Raw genomic sequence first — 24,505 nt, 5'->3', positions numbered from 1 at the left:
CAAGCTGGGAAAATAATGGAATACTTTCCACTTGCCTGGATGAGTACAGCTCCAACAACACTCGAGAAGCTTGCTGGACTGGAACCACATTCACAAACATCCACTGCCTCCAACAAACTCAGTAGCAGCAGTGTTTACCATCTATAAGATGCACTACAGAAATTCACAACAGAGCACCTGCCAACCCCACAACCATTACCATAAGGAAGGACAAGTGCAGCAGATACATAGGTACACCTCCCATTTGCAAATTCGCCTCCAAGCCACTCACCATCCTGACTTGGAAATGTATTGCCATTCCTCCAAAGTCACTGGGTCAAAATCCTAATGGCATGTGGATCAAATGGGCTGCAATAGCTCAATGTGGTAGCTCACAACCACCTTCTCAACGGTAACTAGAAATACAATTAGAATTAGCCTTTATTGTCACATATACTCAATGAGTGTAGTGAAGTTTATACGTCAGCACTTAGGTACCTAGGTACAGCTTCTTTAGTTACAAGATCTTAGACAATAGAGAAATGAAAAATCCAGCATTGCAGAAATAGAAGTTCAGAACAACAGACCACTCTGGCACCTAGCTGCCAGCCTGCACCAGGCCCTGGCTCCAGACCATGCCAGGCTTCAGCTGGAGGAACATAAGGCTGGAGGATTGCTCCAGACTACAATGCTGGGCCCAGGAGGCCACTATGCCAGGCCGGTAGGTTGTTATGCCCTGCCGGGAGGCCGCTAAGGGCAGGTAATAATGTTGGCCCAGCCAGCGAAGCCCACATCCCATGAATGAATATCAAAAATACTCCCCTCCTAACAGCACCATGGGTGCCCATACGCAACAAGGGCTGCAGCAGTTCAAAGAGGGCAGGTCATTACTCTCCACGTCAGGGCAATCAGGGATGGATGATAAATGCTGGCAAGGCTAGCTCTGCCCATATCCCCTGAACAAAAAATAACCTCAGTTAGATTCACCACCTCCATACATAAATCCCCTTTTGATCCTCATTATCTGTGTTCTTCTTTTTATTCTTTTATTTCCTCATTTTTATTGTCTGTAGAAGACTTAGGGATTCCCTTTTACGTTAGCTGGTGGTCTCTTTTTCTCTTTCCTTTCTTGTTTCTCTTATTTGCTTCTCCAACTCCTTCCAGATACAACTGAAAAACTAAGCTGAACGTACTTTCTACCAGACACCCAGCATAAGTGCATTTTGTCTTTATTTTTTCTTTTAAATCTCATCATCCAGAGAGCTCTGGATTAGTTTGTCATACTTTTCTCTTTTCAGTGAATACTATACTCAAATTCTGTATTTTTGAAGGTAGTCCATTGGATAGTTACCATTTTACCTGCCAACCTTTGATTCCAATTTATTCAGGCCTGATCCATTCTTACCCAATTCAAGTTAGCTTTCCTCACACTGGACTACTGGCTTCTCTATGATTGCTATCACCAAAATTTTCTGTAATTATATTTGAGATGCACATTACCTGCGAGTGTGAATGCCAAAATAGGCTGCCTGCCCAATATGTGAAATAAAAATCAGTGTTAATTGAGGTTGTTGGTGTGAGGTACCAACAGGAGAAAATGTTATTGAAATAGTACAGCAGAAACGAAGTGAATGTCTTGAAAGAGCGGAAAGTTAGCAAAGGAAAAAAACACTCATACTGAAGCAGACAATACGAACTAGATAGGCTTGACGAATGAAGTAGCATGTTATTATCTAAAAAGGGTGATTCTGCTGGAAAACACATCACATTATTCAATACAAAGTCAGAAATCACAACACCAGGTTATAGTCCAACAGGTTTATTTAAAATCACAAGCTTTTGGAGTGCAGCCCCTTCATCAAGTAAAGTGAGAGAGAAACACAGAATTTATAGAGAGAGATCACAAGATCATACAACTGGTGTGAGTGGAGTGTTGAATAATGAGTCTCTGCAGGTGATCAAGAGTGTTAGTTTGAGTAAAGTGTCAACAACTGAATAACAAGTGAAGGGATGACCTATCCTCTGATTAAATGAGGCAGAGATAATTACAAAAAAATTAAAAGGGGGCACTGCAGTCAAAATAAATGACTCAAATAACATGATAGATACAAGAGTTGCAAACTAATAAAGTAATCCAAGACTGTAAAAACTAATTATGGTAGACAGATCATAACAATTTTTCAAGGTGATGATGTCAAAACAGAGGACTAACCCTCTGGACAATTTTACAGATACAGTACCCATTGACTATAATCTGGCGTCGTGTGACTGCTGACTTTGTCCACCCCAGTCCAACACCAGCACCTCGACATCATGGCTATCATCAACACCACAAACTGCCAGCTTAAAGTGGAGAGGATCTCCGAAAAGATCGCACATATCGACACAGTCATCAAGTTTCTGCAGAGATGCAAGAAAGGAGAGAAGATCCCAAAAGGACTACAGATCACAAACCTGCTCAAACTAACCTACAATACAGACTACGCTGAGAGACTCTGCCGACACCCCTCCCGCACACTCCTAAATCATCTTGCACACCAATTCTACAACAGATGCAACAACCTTGAAATCAAGATAAAGTCCATATTCTCAGCTTGCACTCAGGATACAGCAGAACAGCTACAAGACACTGCCTCATTGGCTTGGCAATGGAACACCACCACCTATATCCGATAGGACAAACAAAAAAAACTGGAGAAACTTGGCATCACCACCTGCAGTAACCAAGCCTCCCCTGGTACCATGGTTCAAACTGATACCACCGCAGGGAAATCCATCATCAACTTATCTGACCACACTCTTCAACAGTACAAAAATTGAAATTCTCAGCCAAGGGCTCAATTTCTGCCCCACTATCAAAATGGACCCCATCGATCTCATGGCAGACACAGAGGAATTCATAAGGCAAACGAGGATCTGGAAATTCTTCCGATTCATCAGCTGTGCTCTCAAGTTAGAGCAGAACATCACCCAAGCGCAACGCAACGCCATCCATGCTCTCAAGTCCAATCGCAACATTGTCATCAAACCAACAGACAAAGGAGGAGCCATCATCGTACAGAATAAAATGGACAACTGCAAAGAAGCATACCTACAACTGAACAACCAGGAACGCTACAGACAACTACCTACCGATCCGACCAAAGAACACTCCCATCAACTCAGACTGATCAAGACCTCTGATCAAGACCTTCAAAGTATCCTATGCACTCTCATCCCACATACTTCTCACCTAGGGGACTTCTGCTGCTTTCCAAAGATCACAAAGCCAACACATCTGGACGTCCCATCACATCAGGCAATGGGACCCTGTGTGAAAACCTCTCCGTCTATGTCGAGAGCATCTTGACACCTATTGTGCAAGTAACCCCCAGCTTCTGTTGCAACACTACAGATTTCTTACAGAAACTCAGTACCCATGGACAAGTCGAACCAGGGACATTCTTCGTCACAATGGATGTTTAGGCACTATATACGAGCATCCCCCACGACGAAAGTATCACAGCAACTGCCTCAGTACTCAATACCACCAACTGCCAATTTCCAAATGCCACCCTGCAACTCTTCTGCTTCATCCTCGACCACAACATCTTCACCTTCGACAACCAGTTCTTCATCCAGACACAGAACAGCCATGGGGACCACATCTGCACCCCAATATACGAACATTTTCACGCAAAAGTTCGAGCAAGACATCTTTGCTGCGCAGAACCTCCAATCAACGCTATACACCAAATACATTGATGACATTTTCTTCCTTTGGACTCATGGTGAGCAATCACTGAAACAGCTACATAGCGATATCAACAAGTTTCATCCCACCATCAGACTTAAACATGGGCTACTCTTCAGAATCAGTTTCATTCTTGGACACACACATCTCTACCAAGGACGGACTCCTCAATTCCTCACTCTACCGCAAGCCCGCGGATAACCACATGATGCTGCACTTCTCTAGCTTCCACCCTAAACATATTAAAGAAGCCATCCCATAAGAACAAGTCTTGCTCATTTCATAAGATCTGCTCAGATGAGGAGGAACACAACTGACACCTAAGGATTTTGAAGGATGCCCTCATAAGAACAGGATACTATGCTCAATTAATTGATTGCAGATTTTCACTGTGGCACGTTGGAATTGGCAATGACCTCCTCAGAAGACAAACACAGGATACAACCGATAGAGTACCGTTCATTGTCCAGTACTTCCCTGGAGCGGAGAAACTACGCCACATTCTTCGCAGCCTTCAACATGTCAGCGATGATGACAACCATCTCGCCAAGATCACCCCTACACTTCCACATCTCGCCTTCAAACAACCACCATACCTTAAACAGACCATCATGCGTAGCAAGCTACTCAGCCTTCAGGACAACATTGACCACAACACCACACAACCCTGCCATGGCATCCTCTGCAAGACATGTCAGATCATCAATCGTTCAGGGTACTGGTGAGACGGCATCTGGAGTACTGTGCACGGTATCAGTCACCACATTCAAGGATGGTACATAAATGCATTAGAATTAGTTCACAAAAGGCTTATCAGATTAATAGCTAAAATAAGCAAAGGTTGGACAGGTTAGGCTTGTCTCCGTTGGAGTTTTGAAGAGAAAGATTGAAATATATATTGACAGGGTAGACATGGACAGGACGTTTCCTCTTACAGGAAAATCTAGAACTGGGGGTCACTATATTAAAAATCAGGGTCACCAATTTAAAACTGATGAAGCAATGTCTTTTTTTTTTCTCTCAAAGGGTCATTTGAAGATGGGGGAAAGCAGAGTCCTTGATTATGTTTAAGGCAAGAATAGAAAGTTTCTTGTTAAGCAAGCAAGTTAAGTTTAACTGGGGTAAGCGGGAATGCAGATTTGGTTACAATCAGATCAGCAGCGATCTTATTGAATGACAGAGCAAGCTTGATAGGGTGGAAAGGCCTATTCCATGTTCCTTGCAGCCCTGTATTTTTCCTTCCTGTTCAGATAATTTGTCAATTTCCTTTGAAAGCCACGATTGTTTCTGCCTTCAGCACACACTCAGGCCTCGCATACTAGGTAAGAAATTCAATACAAGTATATAAATCTGAAGGAGGGTTTTTGTGTTTGTCTATTAAGGCAAATACCATGTAATTTTAGTTTTAGCATATTCAACAGCTCCTCTTCAAACCCAAAATAATTTTAGGATGATGCTGAGATAAAGTTTGCATGCCCATTTTCAGAAGGAACTGCATTTAAAAAAAGGCAAGGAAATCATTTTAAAAAGTAGTTAACATATAAATACCTGGTAGAGAATCCAATTTCCCATCTTGGAGCAGATCTTTCCAAATCTCTTGTCCCATGCCATTTGGATTAAATTCAGTCTGCTGACTAATTACTAAACCTTGCTGTTTATGAAACCAAATTGAATTCAAATTAGATTCAAAACTAGCTTTGTACTAAATATATTTACACACATGTCTATGTATATCAAGAATCTAAGGAGAAGGCATAAACTCTCAATGTTGCAAAACTATATAAAGCAGGTTATCGCTTCTTCCAACCTTAAGAAATATGGCTGCAGATTATAAAAAACACCATGGCATAAATTTTATAATCTAGTTACATCAAACAAATCATCTTTCACTGCAAGTATTATCAAGAGGAGACATCATCTAAACATTGCTAAACAATTACACGGAGAATGCACATATATGTCAATATCCATTGAAGACAAAGACATAGCTCACATTCTTTAGCCAGTGTAAATGTGCATGTGAATATGCTTACAGCAGCACATGTTACATATTCCTTGTTTGTATGGTCTATGCCTCAAACATAGAAAGGTAGGGAATAGGAGCTCTTTGAGCATATTCCATCATTCATTATAATTATGGCTAAATATCCAACACAGTAGTCTGCTCTTGCTCCACTCCCACTCCCCTACCCAATATCCTTTGATTCCTTAAGCCCCAAGTGCTATATCCTACTCCTTCTTGAAATCATTATTCTGGCCTTGACTGCTTTCTGTGGCAGTGAATTCCACAGGATCACCACTCTTTAGATGAAGAAATTTCTCTTCATCAGAGTCCTAAATGTTTACCCTACATCCTTTGACTGCGGCGGCCCTGGTTTGGACTTCCCTGCTATTGGAAGAAGGCTGTTCCCATCGACCCTACGTAGTTTAAGGCAATGCATTCATGCTCCAAAAATTCCTTTCATAAGTTTCTTTAAAAATTCTCTTCATTCCCAATGACTATTTTAAAATTGATGCCGTACTTCCATAAAGCTATACTAAACTCTGGAATAGTAATGACATACATCACTCACCTTATGTCTGGCTGAAATCGCCATTGTATAATTATTTACAGGGGCAGCGTGATGCAACAACACTCCTGAAATGTCGTCGTCTTCTTTACTGAAGTGGAAAGGTTCATTCCAGTGTCCCCCTTTCTGATCGTCCTTGGTTCCAATACCATTCCTCAGAGTAAACATAAGTGCAACCTCCAGGTCCTCTTCATTTTGGTTTTCAATTTCCCATATGAAGACTCCAACTGGGAGACTGGTGTCCTGCAAGGCAAGTGAAACACTTAAATCCATTCCACATTTCCTTGGCCGATTCAGCTGAATGTTTCACGGCTTGCAACTGAAAATGCAGTTTCGTGTGTGCTCCACATTCAAATTATTAAATCTGTGTTATACTCAGGCTAGACACTTCTTTTTTTTAAAAAGTAGTTTACAAAACAGGGGATCCCAAATACTTAGAATAAAACCACAAAATTCCACAATTTTTAACAAATAATATTATACAAAATTAGAAGAGTAAGACCTCCCACAATAATCACACACAACTTACACACAATTCTAACATCCAGAATTAACTAGAGGCAAGTAAGAACAGAAATGGCATCAAATAGCAAACATGGTCAAGACAAATCCCATAGATTGCTCAGCAACTCCCTCAAAACATTAGTGACATTTCCTGGTCACCAAATCTCATTAAAACTTTACAAGAATATCCAGCGTTTCACAGTTGAAGATCTAACTTCAGAAGCAGCCATCGCAGATGGCCTTAATGACTGCTCACATTCCAGTTGCTCATTCTCCCAATTGGGGCTGTACTCCTCTAGATTCTGAAAACTACACCCTGACATCTACTCACAGGCACAATTTCCACTTGTCCACAGACAGCCAGGTTCACAAAGCTGGTATTGTCCTTGCACTTCTTGGAGCTCTAATCGTGCTCAGCTGCATAATGCAAATACAGCTCGTCGACATCCTTCACACACCACAACCTCCCTTCCCCACCACCAACAACCTCAGTTGCGCTGAACTATCAATACTACATTGCTTCAAGTCGTGAGCCCCAACTATCCCAACACATCTGCCTAAACTTCCCTGGGCTCCTAACTATTCAAAGGCTGTACAGCATCTTTTCTGGATGAAGCCTCTCCTCTCTGGTCCCAAGTACCTTGGCAACCTTATCTAACTGTCTTGGTCCAACTGACTGTTTGATAACCCTTCAACTGTTCTAAGTGACCTATCAAAATCTTGGTTTCTAGGCAGTACTGAATATAGTCAATATTTTGGAACAATCATATGTAACAAAACCCCTGCTCCCTGAATGTTCCAATTTCCAGATTGCTGGCTTACATAATATAAATTGCATTCAAATAAAGGAAGATTTAATCATGCGGCAGCAAGACAAAATAAAATCAATAACCTATAAAAAACTGAATGGGGTTATACAGCATTAAAGGAAAGTAGAGTACAAGTAGAAATAGTACCAAAAGGATTTTGAACATTGGTTACCAGCATTACACAGGAAGAACATTAATAAATGCAGAAACTCACTACCACCAAAGGAAAGTGGCAGAACATAAAGGGAGAAAGATTACTGTAATGGGCTACTCAATGGCATGATTTATATATAATTATCCTTTTAATAATGAAGCAGAAAGGTGCTTCATTAATCAAGACCAAAAGATTTGTTACTTTTAAAAATATTAAAAATGTAATATCACTTTGGAACGGCAGACATTCCTAGACACGCACCACTGCATTTGACAGCATGCCTGTATTCCATAAACAACTGCAAAATGTCCGAAAGGGAGTTTTAAAAGCTAATAAGAGAATCAAAGAAAACTTATGAAAAAAGGGCAACTAACATAACAGAGAATCCCAAAGTCTTCTGGACACACATAAATAATAAAAGGGTTGTTTATACATGGAGGTATGGTACCGATATTAAGTGAATATTTAGCATTTGTTTTTACCAGAGAAAGATTTAAACTAGGCCATGATGATCAAGGATGCATCCGAGGATACTGAAGGAGTAGAGAATGGAAATTGCACTGGCCATACTCTTTCACGCTTCCCTGTACACAGACAATAGTGCCAGAGAAAGAAATTGCAAACATTACTCCCTTGTTTAATAAAGGTGGAAAGGAGAAGCCCAACGATTAAAAAATCATCCAATTTAACTTTGGTGGTAGGGAAAATTTGGAAAAGATTTAGATTCGGGGTCAATGCGGATTAATTAGGAAGAGCCAGTATGTATTTCTTAAGGGAAAATAACAGTACTTTGAAGGATTAACAGAAGGTTGATGAGATATGTTGTTGATGCGATGTACGTGGATTTTCAAAAGACATTTGATACATTGCCACACAAATCTGAGACACGGGTTACTTCATGAACTATAGATAGACAGCAACAACGTGGGTATAAAATTGGCAGACTGACAGGAATATTTTTATATTGTAGAAAAATTTCGTAGTGGAATTATCTAGGGATCAGAATTGGGATCCTGGTTTTACTCAATTTATAATCATGATTTAAATCTTGGCATGCAAGAAATTTCAAAATTTGTAAACTGATTTATAAACTGGTGAGGATGAAAGCATACAAGTTCAAAAGGATATCGAAAAATTGCAGGTATAAAGTACCCTAAGCTTTAATAAGGAATATGGTATATAAGAGGAGAAAGGTTATGCTAGACCTTCATAAGACACTAGTCAGGCCTCAGCTGGGGTATTATACACAGTCTGGGTGTCACACAGGATGAGTACACACTGGAGAGTGTGAAGGAAAGGTCTAGAAGCATGGTCCAGAAAAGATGAAATTTCAGTTATGAAGAGAGATTCGAGAGAAGTTGAGAATGGTTTCCTCAAGAGAAGGCCAAGTGGAGATTTGATAGAAATTTTCAAAATTACAAGGGGTCTGGGCAGAGTAGACAGGAAAAAATCAAGAATGAGAAGGCTCAGATTTCAAGTGTTTTGCAAAAGAAGCAATTACTTTGTGAAAGTTTTTTTTCTCACCTCCCAAGTGATTCAGGTCTAGAATGCAGTGCCTGGAAGTTGGTGGCAGCAGGTTTAATCAAGGCAGTCAAGAGGGCATTAGATAATTATTTAAATAGAAATAATGTGCAAGGTGCAGATACAATGTGCCAAATGATGGCTTCTGCATCATTACAATATTTATGGAGCTGCGTTCACTAAGTAGATAAATGTTTCGAACAAGGACAAAAAAAAAAGGGGCCATTCCAGCAAATTCTAAAACTAGTTTCAATTCCTAGACTATTTCAGAAGAACCCACATTTGCACAACTTGATGCAGAAGCCATTGATTTATGATAAATGAATACATATGTCATAAATTATAAATAAATTAAATAAATGCTTGTACTTATAACTCATTTTTCAAACCAAAATTTTCCAGATCATCTGGCATAATAACACACTGCTTACAATAATACTAACCATATAATTGTGAGGAATAATTGGAGATATCTGCCGACACGTCAGAGTTACGTTTTGTCCTGGAAGTTTGTAAACCGTCCAAGCGCGTGGATAAAGGGCATGGTAAAAACCATATTCTCCACAGTATCCCCAGTTCCAACTCTGCAGCTTGTGAGGTCTCTCAACAGAAAGTACTTGTTGATAAATAGTCTGTTCATTCTTCCTTAAGCAGACAGTAAACTGGGAACAACAGAAATCCACTTAAGTGTCTCATTCATCGTATTGGTACATCCTGTAGAAAGTTTACTAACTAATATAAAAAGGAATTTAAAACTTGTTCCAGACACTTGTGCAGCAGTAGGTTATTCCTTTCTTCCCCAAGAGTATCTGGTATGGTTTCTGTGAGAAAACTACAAAAAGAAAACCGTCTCTGTTACAAAAAAAAATCTTAGCAATCCAGCGGTGATGAAAAATATCTTTAAGAAGGATTTGTTCTGTCCTGTTTCTTTTGGAGAGGTGTTGTAAACCTGGAGCCAAAGTGTTTGCTCTATGGGAAGCAGAATAAATAGTTTTGGGCGTTTAAAAAAATAGACAAAAAAAGAAGAAAGCACCAGTGGTTGGAGTCAGGCACACAGACCCAGGGTTTTAGTCTTGCTTTCAGTTGCTGAAGTTGGGGTTTTGGAGTTGAAGCTGCTAGCTACAGTTCTCTCTTGCCCAGCTGTTTGATTCATTCTTTTGGTTTTTCCTTTCTCCTGGATTGGAAATAGCACATGAACGAATCTATCTTCCCGAATTTCCTTTTGCCAAGTGTGTGTTTCTGGGATGCTGCTAAATTAGAACAGTTGATGAGCAGTAATTAAACTGTTTACAGCACCTACTGCAGTTCTTGCAGCAGTTACGTGAGCCAGTGGCCAATCCACTGCACAGAATGAAACTGGTATACAGCTATAATTCATCTAGTAAGCATGGCCAAGCTCATGTTGGTGACCTTGATCTACCAAGAGAAGCTGAGGATACATCCGAGAATGCAAAGACAGAAACTCTTCAGCCTTTGTTCCTGCCTGGTAAATGGTCTTCAGGTCTCACCAGTGCACAGGAAAATGTTGTGAACACTGGATTGGCGAATTCATTTGGGATGCTGTTGTTCTACACACTTACCCACATCACAAAGCTATAGTTATTTTGTTGAATCTATGTGTTGATTTCAACAATGACAGACTGCTGATGAGAAATAATTGGGAAAAAAAAATTGTTTTGACACAAGTGCACATACAGAGCACCTACGCTCGGTTCACAATAAACAACTGCACCTCCCAGTCGCGAACCATTTCAACTCCCCCTCCCATTCCTCAGACGATACGTCCATCCTGGGCCTCCTGCAGTGCCACAACGATGCCACCCGAAGGTTGCAGGAACAGCAACTCATATTCCGCTTGGGAACCCTGCAGCCCAAAGGTATCAATGTGGATTTCACAAGTTTCAAAATCTCCCCTTCCCCTACCGCATCCCAAAACCAGTCCAGCTCGTCCCTGCCTCCCTAACCTGTTCTTCCTCCCACCTATCCCCTCCTCCCACCTCAAGCCGCACCTCCATCTCCTACCGACTAACCTCATCCCACCCCCCTGACCTGTCCGTCCTCCCTGGACTGACCAATCCCCTCCCTAACTCCCCACCTACACTCACCTTTACTGGCCCCATCCCCGCCTCTTCGACCTGTTTGTTTCCTCTCCTCTATCCATCTTCTATCCGCCTCCCACTCTCTCCCTATTTATTTCAGAACCCCCTTTTCTGATGAAGGGTCTCGGCCCGAAACGTCAGCCTCTCTGCTCCTATGATGCTGCTTGGCCTGCTGTGTTCATCCAGCCCTGCACCTTGCTGTCTCGGATTCACCAGCATGTGCAGTTCCTACTATCTCCGATTCAATTTTAACCCCACTGCGAAGCCTCTTCTAAGGATGCCTAGCCTGAAGAAGTTACCCTCCTCCCTCCGGACAAACCTCAAGGGATCTCTCTCCCACTGCAACTCTCTCGTAATCTCTTCAGCCCTGAAACTGCTTGACCATGTCCTGAAGCAAACCAGGTACTACAGCCACATCACCTTCCTTAGCACCTGCCTACGGAACCAGATCATCCCCAGTGGACTACAGTCCACATTCAAGCCTTCCCAATTTGGCCCCAACCGTGACAATATCTACACTCATGGCATTGAGATCCTTCAGAAGCGTTTCTCCCTGCGACTCCTGAAACACACACTTGCAGCAATGCGCCGGCATCTCCAGGCACTACAATCAAGCCTACCCTAGCTCAGAGCCTCCCTCTCCCAGACCTGCAAACGACCTCTCCTGTTTTTTATTCTTCGTAGGATCCACGACCTGAACTCACAATTCTACTCAGCTTTATTGGACACTAAAAACCGTAAGAACAGTAAACTTACTGGTGCCTACCACCCAAAACGGGCTTCCTCCACCCCCCAAATCCCCAGCCGTACCCAGGACCTTCCCCACAATGCGTCTGCCGCCATTGGCCATGAGGCCACTATCGGAGAACCCACAGATGACGTCACATCCGCCACCGCCGGGTTCCCCACTTCCAGGACAGCGAACACCATCGCTGCCGTTGCCACCGACACTGAAGTCGCGACCACCCTCACCGCTACTGCCGCCGCCTACCCCGCTCCTCCTACCTCCGACGCCGCTCCGCCCATCACCGACGCGGACGCAACTCCACCCACCGCCTCCACAGCCAGCAGCTCCAGAGGAGACAGCAGCACCCAGCCCTGCCGAGTCTTCACCATCCCCCCAGACCTACCCCTTACTGAGGACGAACGGTCAGTCCTCAGTAAAGGGCTCACCTCTGTCCCCCTCCACCCACAGATCAACGAATACCGCTCACGCTTGGACATAGAGCAGTTTTTCCGCCGCCTCCGCCTCCACACTTACTTCTTCAACCGTGAACCTAACCCTCCCTCTACTGACCCCTTCTCCCGCTTCCAACACACCCCCTCCTCCTGGACACCACCCCAAGGCCTCCTACCCTCCCTCGACCTCTTCATCTCCAACTGCCGTCATGACATCAATCGCCTCAACCTCTCCATCCCTCTCACCCACTCCAACCTCTCCCCCGCAGAACGTGCAGCCCTCCGCTCCCTCCGCTCCAATCCTAACCTCACCATAAAACCCGCGGACAAGGGAGGCGCAGTTGTAGTATGGCTCACTGACCTCTACATCGCCGAGGCCAGACGCCAACTCTCCGACACCTCCTCCTACCACCCCCTTGATCATGACCCCACCCCTGAGCACCAAACCATCATCTCCCAATGCATCCACAACCTCATCACCTCAGGTGACCTCCCAGCCACGGCCTCCAACCTCATCGTTCCCCAACCTCGCACTGCCCGCTTCTATCTCCTTCCCAAAATCCACAAACCTGAATGCCCTGGTCGACCCATTGTCTCCGCCTGCTCTTGCCCCACCGAACTGATCTCCAACAATCTGGACTCCATTTTCTCCCCCTTGGTCCAGGAACTCCCTACCTATGTCCGTGACACCACCCACGCCCTCCACCTCCTCCAGAACTTCCAATTCCCCGGTCCCCAACACCTCATCTTTACCGTCCAGTCCCTCTACACCTGCATTCCCCATGCAGATGGCCTTAAGGCCCTCCGCTTCTTCCTGTCCCGCAGGCCTGACCAGTCCCCCTCCACTGACACCCTCATCCGCTTAGCCGAACTCGTCCTCACCCTCAACAACTTCTCTTTCAATTCCTCCCACTTCCTACAGACAAAGGGGGTAGCCATGGGTACCCGCATGGGCCCAAGCTACGCCTGCCTCTTTGTAGGTTACGTGGAACAATCCCTCTTCCGTACCTACACCGGCCCTAAACCCCACCTCTTCCTCCGTTACATTGATGACTGTATCGGCGCCGCCTCGTGCTCCCACGAGGAGCTCGAACAGTTCATACACTTCACTAACACCTTCCACCCCAACCTTAAGTTTACCTGGACCATCTCTAACACCTCTCTCCCCTTCCTGGACCTCTCTGTCTCCATATCGGGCAACCACCTCGAAACCGATATTCATTTCAAGCCCACCGACTCCCACAGCTACCTAGAATACTCCTCCTCCCACCCACCTTCCTGCAAAAATGCTATCCCCTATTCCCAATTCCTTCGCCTCCGCCGCATCTGCTCCCAGGATGAGGCATTCCACTCCCGTACATCTCAGTTGTCCTCGTTTTTCAAGGACCGTAACTTCCCCTCCTCGGTGGTCGAGAACGCCCTCAACCGTGTCTCCCACATCTCCCGCACCTCATCCCTCACACCCCGTCCACGCAATAAGAACCAAAAAAGAATCCCCCTCGTCCTCACGTACCACCCCACCAACCTCCGGATCCAACGCATCATCCTCCGACACTTCCGCCATCTGCAATCCGACCCCACCACCAAAGACATCTTTCCCTCCCCACCTTTATCTGCTTTCCGGAGGGACAACTCTCTCCGTGACTCCCTTGTCCGCTCCACACTCCCCTCCAGCTCCACCACACCCGGCACTTTTCCCTGCAACCGCAGGAAGTGCTACACCTGCCCCCATACCTCCTCCCTCACCCCCATCCCAGGCCCCAAGAAGACTTTCCACATCAAGCAGATGTTCACCTGCACATCTGCCAATGTGGTATACTGCATCCGCTGTACCCGGTGTGGCTTCCTGTACATCGGGGAAACCAAGCGGAGACTCGGGGACGGCTTTGCAGAGCACCTACGCTCGGTTCACAATAAACAACTGCACCTCCCAGTCACGAACCATTTCAACTCCCCCTCCCATTCCTCAGACGACATGTCCATCCTGGGCCTCCTGCAGTGCCACAACGATGCCACCCGAAGGTTGCAGGAACAGCAACTCATATTCCGCTTGGGAACCCTGCAGCCCAATGGTATCAATGTGGATTTCACAAGTTTCAAAATCTCCCCTCCCCCTACCGCATCCCAAAACCAGTCCAGCTCGTCCCTGCCTCCCTAACCTGTTCTTCCTCCCACCTATCCCCTCCTCCCACCTCAAGCCGCACCTCCATCTCCTACCGACTAACCTCATCCCACCCCCTTGACCTGTCCGTCCTCCCTGGACTGACCAATCCCCTCCCTAACTCCCCACCTACACTCACCTTTACTGGCCCCATCCCCACCTCTGCGACCTGTTTGTTTCCTCTCCTCTATCCATCTTCTATCCGCCTCCCACTCTCTCCCTATTTATTTCAGAACCCCCTTTTCTGATGAAGGGTCTCGGCCCGAAACGTCAGCCTCTCTGCTCCTATGATGCTGCTTGGCCTGCTGTGTTCATCCAGCCCTGCACCTTGTTGTCTCGGATTCACCAGCATCTGCAGTTCCTACTATCTCTGCACATACTTAAAACTATTTCTCAAGAGTTTGCCAAGAATGAAATATTCCACATGTTCATGAAGTAGTTAACAAGCACTGTGTGAAACGTCACCTGGATAAACGTCAACATGACTGTGGCTAAGGGAGATAACTCATATGACCTGCAGGCTCCAGAAAAGCTAAAATTAACTTAGTACTAAATTGCACTCTCTCTTATAGATTAAAATGATACCCAACTAAAAGTTTTTCTAATGAATTCAAATTTTAGGCAAGACAAGTCTAGCTAGGTTATCATGACTGCGAAACAGAAACATAATAATCAGTTTATTTTTCTTACATTTTTATTTACACAACTAGTAAGAAAAACACATTCCAAAAATAGCACCATTGAGAATGCTGTTTTTTTGCAACAGCTCAAATTTACAAGAATATTCAAGGTCAATATTAAGTTTCACAGCAGCCTTACTCCCTCAATCAAATGCATACCTGGTTCTCAATCACAGTGTCATAGGTGTACATTCCTGGGTTTAGCTGCCATCTGCAAAACTCCCCTCGCCATCCCCTTGTAATGGTACCCCCTCCAAACCCACCGAGTGGAGCCCCTAAAAAGAAAAATCAGGTTGATATTTTAACTCCACCTATTCATCATACTTTCTGAAATCATTTTATCAAAATTATTCCTAGTGTTTGCATGTTAAAAAAAAAGGGGTTTGGTAGCCTAATTGCTTGGTGAAAATGAACAGTAAAGGTCAATACTTTATATTTGTCTTAATTCCTTGCACATACCCCAGCTATGCAGTGGATAAGCAGCCTATTCTGCCATTGGCATTTATATGATTAAAATAATCAGTGTTATTCAAATGGCAATAACAAACTGGAAATTCTAACTGTACAGTAATCTCAAAAAAACCTTCAAATTATTGCACCACATTTAAAAATTTACTCATTTGCACTTACCATAAATCTGACGCAATGGAATAGAATTGAAAGAGTCAATAAAAGGTGCCTTCTTCTCGATTCGAGTTTTTCTGTACCACCATTTCAAATAACTGTTTAGAAATAGAATTGGAGTACATAATGATTGACAACTAAAAAAAGCATGAATCGTTTACAGAATTCAGTTTATATTAGTATAGCCCTCATCTGACCATACAGGATACTTAATCAACTCCTGTCTCCATTTGAAACAAATAAGTTCAAAAGCTTGACCTGATCATTTTAAAAATTATTCTTTCATCGGATATGAGCTATTAGGAAGGAAATTCCACGACTTTCACCCAATGACAGGAAAGGAGTGGCCATTTCAAGATGGTACATGTTAGAAGGAGCACATGCAGGTGGTGGAATTCTAATGCAGATACTGCCCTCATCTTTTTGGCTCTAGAGGTTTATAAAATCATGAGGAACATGGATAGGGTGAATAGTCAAAGTCTTTTCCCCTGGGTTGGGGAGTCCAAAACTAGAGGGCATAGGTTTAAGGTGAGAGGGAAACAAATTAAAAGAAACCTAAGGGGCAACATTTTCATGCAGAGGATGGTGCATATATGGAATGAGCTGCCAGAAGAAGTAGTGGAGGCTGGTACAATTACAACATTTAAAAGGCATCTGGATGGGTATATGAATCGGAACAGTTTAGAGGGATTTGGGCCAAATGCTGGCAAACCGGACTAGATCAATTTAGGATATAGAACAAAGAACAAAGAAAATTACAGCACAGGAACAGGCCCTTCGGCCCTCCAAGCCTGCGCCGATCCAGATCCTCTATCTAAACCCGTCGCCTATTTTCCAAGGATCTGTATCCCTCTGTTCCCTGCCCATTCATGTATCTGTCTAGATACATCTTAAATGATGCTATTGTGCCCGCCTCTACCACCTCCGCTGGCAACGCGTTCCAGGCACCCACCACCCTCTGCATAAAGAACTTTTCCCCTCTCACCTTGAAATTGTGACCCCTAGTAATTGAGTCCCCCACTCTGGGAAAAAGCTTCTTGCTATCCACCCTGTCTATACCTTTCATGATTTTGTAGACTTCAGTCCCCCCTCAACCTCCATCTTTCTAATGTAAATAATCCTAATCTACTCAACCTCTCTTCATAGCTAGCACCCTCCATACCAGGCAACATCCTGGTGAACCTCCTCTGCACCCTCTCCAAAGCATCTACATCCTTTTGGTAATGTGGCGACCAGAAGTGTACGCAGTATTCCAAATGTGGTCGAACCAAAGTCCTATACAACTGCAACATGACCTGCCAACTCTTGTACTTAATACCCCGTCCGATGAATGAAAGCATGCCGTATGCCTTCTTGACCATTCTATCGACCTGCGTTGCCACCTTCAGGGTACAATGGACCTGAACACCCAGATCTCTCTGTGCATCAATTTTCCCCAGGGCTTTTCCATTTACCGTATAGTTCGCTCTTGAATTGGATCTTCCAAAATGCATCACCTCGCATTTGCCTGGATTGAACTCAATCTGCCATTTCTCTGCCCAACTCTCCAATCTATCTATATTCTGCTGCATTCTCTGACAGTCCCCTTCACTATCTGCTACTCCACTAATCTTAGTGTCACCTGCAAACTTGCTAATCAGACCATCTATACCTTCCTCCAGATCATTTATGTATATCACAAACAACAGTGGTCCCAACACGGATCCCTGTGGAACACCACTGGTCACAGTTCTTCATTTTGAGAACTCCCTGTCTCCTGTTGCCCAGGCAGTTCTCTATCCATCTAGCTAGTACACCCTGGACCCCACGCGACTTCACTTTCTCCATCAGCCTACCATGGGGAACCTTATCAAACACCTTACTGAAGTCCATGTATATGACATCCACAGCCCTTCCCTCATCTATCATCTTTGTCACTTCCTCAAAGAATTCTATCAAGTTGGTAAGACATGACCTTCCCTGCACAAAACCATGCTGCCTATCACTAATAAGCCCATTTTCTTCCAAATGTAAATAGATCCTATCCCTCAGTATCTTCTCCAGCAGCTTCCCCACCACTGACGTCAGGCTCACCAGTCTATAATTACCTGGATTATCCTTGCTACCCTTCTTAAACAAGAGGACAACATTAGCAATTCTCCAGTCCTCCGGAACCTCACCCGTGCTCAAGGATGCTGCAAAGATATCTGTTAAGGCCCCAGCTATTTCCTCTCTCACTTCCCTCAGTAACCTCGGATAGATCCCATCTGAACCTGGTCCACCCTAATGCCTTTCCGAATACCCAACACTTCCCCCCTCCTTATGCCGACTTGACCTAGAGTAATCAAACATCTATCCCTAACCTCAACATCCGTCATGTCCCTCTCCTCGGTGAATACCGACGCAAAGTACTCATTAAGAATCTCACTCATTTTCTCTGACTTCTAGTATAACTTCCCTCCTTTGTCCTTGAGTGGGCCAACCCTTTCTCTAGTTACCCTCTTGCTCCTTATGTATGAATAAAAGGCTTTGGGATTTTCCTTAACCCTGTTTGCTAAAGATATTTCTTGACCCCTTTTAGCCCTCTTAATTCCTCATTTCAGATTGGTCCTACTTTCCCGATATTCTTCCAAAGCTTTGTCTGTTTTCAGTCGCCTAGACCTTATGTATGCTTCCTTTTTCCTCTTTGCTCGTCTCACAATTTCACCTGTCATCCATGGTTCCCTAATCTTGCCCATTCTATCCCTCATTTTCACAGGGACATGTCTGTCCTGCACGCTAATCAACCTCTCTTTAAAAGCATCCCACATATCAAGTGTGGATTTACCCTCAAAAAGCTGCTCCCAATCCACATTCCCCAGCTCCTGCCAAATTTTGCTATAGTTGGCCTTCCCCCAATTCAGCACTCTTCCTTTAGGACCACGCTTGTCTTTGTCCATCAGTATTCTAAAACTTACGGAATTGTGATCACTATTCCCAAAGTAATCCCCTACTAGAACTTCAACCACCTGGCCGGGCTCATTCCCCAACACCAGGTCCAGTATGGCCCCTTCCCGAGTTGGACTATTTACATACTGTTCTAGAAAACCCTCCTGGATGCTCCTTACAAATTCTGCTCCATCTAAACCCCTAACACTAAGTGAATCCCAGTCAATGTTGGGAAAAGTAGAATCTCCCATCACCACCACCCTGTTGCTCCTACATCTTTCCATAATCTGTCTACATATTTGTACCTCTATCTCACGCTCGCTGTTGGGAGGCCTGTAGTACAACCCCAACATTGTTACCGCACCCTTCCTATTTCTGAGCTCTGCCCATATTGCCTCACTGCTCGAGTCCTCCATAGTGTCCTCCTTCAGCAGTGATATCCTCTTTGACCAGTAATGCAACTCCTCCACCCCTTTTACCTCCTTCTCTATCCCGCCTGAAGCATCTATATCCTGGGAGATTTAGTTGCCAATCTTGCCCTTCCCTCAACCAAGTCTCAGTAATAGCAATAACATCATACTCCCAGGTACTAATCCAAGCCCTAAGTTCATCTGCCTTACCTACTACACTTCTCGCATTAAAACAAATGCACCTCAGACCACCAGTCCCTTTGCGTTCATCATCTGCTCTCTGCCTCCTCTTCCCTTTAGTCACACTGACTTCATTATCTAGTTCCTTACAGGCTTTAGTTACTATCTCCTAACTGTCCACTAACCTCCTCATTTGGTTCCCATCCCCCTGCCACATTAGTTTAAACCCTCCCCAACAGTGTTAGCAAAAGCACCCCCTTGGACATTGGTTCCAGTCCAGCCCAGGTGTAGACCGTCTGATTTGTAATAGTCCCACCTCCCCCAGAACCGGTCCCAATGTCCCAAAAATCTGAACCCCTCCCTGATATCTGATCAGCATGGACGAGTTGGACCGAAGGGTCCATTTTCATGCTGTACAAATCTATGACTTTGTTCTGGATGGAGTTGAATGTTGTTGGTAAAGCACTCATTCCAAGCAAGTGGAGTGTATTCAATCACAGTCCAGAGTTATATCTTGTAACTAGTGGACAAGCACTTTGGAGACAACAGGTGAGTTATTCAACAGAATTTAGAGTCTTTGACCTGTTCTTCTAGCCACCGTATTAATATGGCTGGTCCATAGTAATTTCTGGTCAACTGTAACCCCCGGATACCGATATTGTGGGGATTCTGTGACGGCAATGCCATTGAACGGCACGGGAAGGTGGATGGATTCTTACTTGAAGACGATTGCCGCCTTGCATTTGGCAAACAATGACAACATACAAAAGTTTTTTTTTAAACACAGCAAATTCCAGGTTAAGATCTTGCGCAGGGTTACTGGGAGAAGGCAAAGATAATGGGACGAGGAGCAAACTGCTCTTCCGGAGACTCAACAGAGACTTGCAAACAGCCTGGGGCTATACGGAAAGAATCTCCGACGACTGCAGTTCACAGTTTAAAAACTGAAAGACCCGTGGATGCTGTAAATCAAGAACAAAAACAGAAGTTGCTGTTCTGAGGAAGGGTCACCCGGACCCGAGATTTTTTCTTCACAGATCCTGCCGAGCTTTTCCAGCAACTTCTGTTTTTTGTGCAGTTCACAGTTAGTGTGTTGTAATCTAAATAGTAACGGAGAAAACTTAAAATCTTTCAGGGTAATAATAAACTAGTGACACTGCTGATACTAGCACCTTTTTCCAGATTTTGCACAAAGAACTTCATTGGCGACATCAGCACCTTCGCGGTGGGCGGCAGGTGTTACTTGCATTGGGGCTACTTCAAATCGCAGATGTTCGCAGAACAGAGCGACACCTGTTATCAATGCCAGTGGGCAAGGAAAGGGAATTTGCATAGAATCAACAACAACAACAAAGCAAACAGCATCAAATCCCAGGCCAGCGATATCAGCTACGATTTAAACACCAATTTCATCAACAGTCAAAAAAAGCTCCAAAGCAAACAACTCTCGCTTTTAACACAAACAGAAGTTGCTAGAAAAGCTCAGCAGGTCTGGCAGCATCTGTTAACGTTTCGGTTTTTGTTTCATTTACAGCATCCTCAGTTCTTTCAGTTTTCACCCGACTTTTAACACCCCTTTCCAGGCCCTCACTCACCGGATTCCCAGGCCCAGGTGGTTGATCATATGTGCCAGGGACACGTCGCTGGCCTCGAAAGGTTTCCTCTGCTCCCTGAACTGATGGGCCAGGCAGATCCTCCAACCAAACTGCGGCACCCCGACTCCGTCCGAACCGCCGCCCGCGTATTCCTGCATCAACTCGGTGCTCGGAGCCTCCACACTCCCCATCTTCTTTCCCCTCCTCACACACTCTGCCCAGACGCCGCACCCGCTCTGACCGGCTGATGCTGCCCTTGCACTTCGCCTCATCACACCCGGCCCTTCCTTCCGCCCCACTCCGACACTCACCTTTTTCACCAACCCCTCAACCTTCCGCCCCGCTCTGTACTTCACCTTTCTCAGCCCCCATCTTCCATTTCCGCCCCTCATTGACCCCCCACTTTTCTCAGCCCCAGCCTTCCCCTTCCGCCCCGCACAGTCCCTCACTTTTATCAGCACCCCCGCTGCAACTTCTGTCCCTCGCTCTAACTGTTCCACTAGCTCCCCCAGAAGCACCCAGTGGCAGTTTATTTTGGACTCAAGTTCACCCGTGCGCCTTGTGCATGACGAGTGCGCATGCGCGCTGCTGGTAACCAAAGGGACTGCTGTGAAGTTACAATGAGAGCCTAGAAGGCTGCAGCTAGTTCATTTAAAAAAAAACTTCTGGGGCAGTCAAACTGGATGGGCTGAATGATCTCTGCTGTATTTGTCTATTAATTTAATGGGTTTATACGAATGGCACTGAAACAAACTTCGAGTGAATCTGAACCAGAAAACGTTGGAATAGACTTAGCAGCTGATTCTTAGGCAGAAAACAAGTTTACATTTCAAGAATAAGCTTCTCTTAAAAACTGGGTTGCCCCTGTCAAGAGTCTGGACCCTGTTTATGTTAATGGACCAGTATGGGGGGAACACTGAGCAATGTTAAAGGGCAGGAATCAGCATCACATCCCTCCCTTAATATAAAGAAGATTCTAGTAATAAAATAGTCTAAATACTAGATCCAGTGAAACTGAAAGAAACTTAAAATATTACTAATTGAAGATATTGTTTTCATCAATCATGTAGGAATGTCTTGCATAGATAGAAAAGTGATTCTGTGATAAGGAAAAAAGATACGTAATTTTTATCTATAATTTTTATGCAACAAGTCGTTCAGATTGGAATGCACTGCCTGATAGACATATGGAAACAGATTCAACTGTAGCTTTCACTATGAAATGGGACAGAAACCTGAAACAAGTGTAAGGAGCTTTGGAAAGAAACAAGAAATGAGGGAAACTGGAGTATTCTTTGAAGGAGCTGGTGCAGATGCCACACAGACTCCTGTACTGTAATATATGATTCATGCAGCATACATAAGATTCTATATAAGAAAGCCTGGAGGCTGACCTGGTGTTTTGCTACAGGATAAGGATAAAACATTACTGCACTATAATATCTCCAATCCAAAATTCTTGGGACCATTTTTGAATTTTGGAATTTTCAGGATTATAGAATGATGTTAGAGTATCTAATCACAAGTGTGTGAATTGGAAAGCACTACATATACATGTTTACCTACAGTATAATGCAGTATGCAGCAGTACTAAAAGTTGTAGTTCATAACTGACTTATATATAAAATAATATTATCAACACTGTGCATTAATTAAATGCTTTTAATACGGAAGAATGTACCACGGTGCATATATTCCAAACCATACCAAGTCTTGTATATCCATCATCTAGGTTATCGTCAACTTTTGATTTCCAGTGCCTTAAATTTTCTTATTTAAAATTAAAGTACCGTGTTTACGCCACTTCACATCCTCTTTTCTCCTTATCTCTGTAATATCCTCTAGCACTAAAACATCCTCAAACTTCGTATCCCTCTGACACTAGCTTTCTGTGCCTTTTGCCTCCTTTCTCCCTTAATTGTAGCAGTGCCTAGATCTTGTGGTTTACATTTCTCTACTTAAAGCTCAATATCTTCAAATCACATTAAAAATCTTCCTGAAAACCCATTTTTCTGATTAAACTTTTCGTTGTACCTTTTTCAACCACTTTTTTTAAAAGAAAGGTTATATCTATGTAATGTATTTTATGACCTCTTGCAGTGGCAAATTAATCCACAGTCAAGTCATTTTTCAAGCATAGTGTATTGGTATTGTGTAAAGAAACACACAAAGCCAGTATGTGCATTTTAAGATTCGACAAAACAGCAATGGGATAGATGGTTGGGTTGGACATTTTGATGGTTACGGTTGTGGAATATAAATGTTATTGAAGGCAATTTGAAAATTCCCTGCTGTCACCACTGTGTGGTCTGTTACATCCAACTGAAAGATCAGACAGGATCTGCACTTAACATTACATCTGTAAGGCAGTGATACACCGTCCTGAGTTGGAACCATATCACTTCTCTTTCAGTGTTGCCGGGTGAAATTCTGGGAAATCCCTCCTTAAAACTGAACATGAGGAAAGTTGGATCAGCCATGATCCTATTAACTGGCAGAGCAGGCTTGAGGGGCTGAACGGCTTACCCTATGCTATTTCTTATGGTCTTAGAAGCCCTAAGGGTGTACCTACATCAGACAAACCTACTGTAGTCCAAGAAGGCAACACATCACCACCTGATCAAGGTCATCAGGACAGGTGAAGGAAAACTGGCAACATGAAACTCAGTCCCTATATAGGCAGCCTCCTGAGTTGGAGGCAGGAATTGGACCCTGGCACAGCTTCATTAGTGCCAACACTAGTTCAAAGGAGAAGTGCTTCATTTTTAGAAAAAAGAGAAATATGGAATTTAAACATTGCTAAAAGAAGACAAGGTTGAAGCATCTTGTCATGTACACATCAGAACTAAAACACAAGAAACAGGCACCATTTTATATTGCATGAGAAGAGGGTGCTGTTTGGTTGGGCCATGGAAATGCAACAAGAACAGTTAAATGTCAATATTAATTCTCAGACCTGGCAGACCTGAGGCACTTATATAAAATGAAAAAAAAAATTGCACCTCTTTCATGAAAAAAAGGGATTATGAAAAAATCCAATTGCTGCAATGTACCCATGGCAACAACCTGCCAGGTAAGTTGAATTGTACATCTTGGTTGAATTCTGAAGTCACCAGTTAATGCAAATAGTTTCAGCAGACGTCTACAAATATTAACTTATTCCTTACAGACTGGGATTCTTTTCTGAGTGTACTCAATAAGTTGATAACTTGAGAGACAAACTAAAGAGTTAACAAAACACAGCAATAGCCTGTGGCCTGGAAACTTTGAAAAATCACAGCAGCCAAAACCAAGTCAGAACTGGCTTTTCCTGTTCCAATCAATATTCTTTGTGGTTGGTTGGTTAGCACCAGTCCTGCCTTGATTGACCAATTCAACATCTAAGCATCTGTCAGCCCTG

At 43.8% G+C, this 24,505-nt stretch overlaps 1 protein-coding gene across 2 annotated transcripts in view; it reads right to left on the bottom strand.

The window, feature by feature from the left end:
- The window catches only part of gba2 (glucosidase, beta (bile acid) 2), a 67,187-nt gene extending 45,799 nt beyond the window's left edge, over nt 1-21,388 (bottom strand). Inside the window, exons 1-6 of one of the 2 annotated variants that reach the window (XM_048602436.1) lie at nt 21,106-21,388; nt 16,020-16,111; nt 15,549-15,664; nt 9,714-9,932; nt 6,286-6,525; nt 5,261-5,363 (exon numbers count right to left, since the gene is read on the bottom strand). In XM_048602436.1, coding sequence (XP_048458393.1) covers nt 5,261-5,363; nt 6,286-6,525; nt 9,714-9,932; nt 15,549-15,664; nt 16,020-16,111; nt 21,106-21,377 — 1,042 coding nt within the window. In that variant the 5' untranslated portion in view covers nt 21,378-21,388. The remainder of the gene's footprint in view (nt 1-5,260; nt 5,364-6,285; nt 6,526-9,713; nt 9,933-15,548; nt 15,665-16,019; nt 16,112-21,105) is intronic. The other variant, XM_048602438.1, reaches the window with a different exon arrangement.
- Nucleotides 21,389-24,505: the final 3,117 nt, after the last annotated feature.

The sequence above is a fragment of the Rhincodon typus genome, chromosome 1, assembly GCF_021869965.1.
Source record: "Rhincodon typus isolate 14 chromosome 1, sRhiTyp1.1, whole genome shotgun sequence".
Lineage (NCBI taxonomy): Eukaryota > Metazoa > Chordata > Chondrichthyes > Orectolobiformes > Rhincodontidae > Rhincodon > Rhincodon typus.
This window is presented reverse-complemented; position numbering and strand designations above follow the sequence as displayed.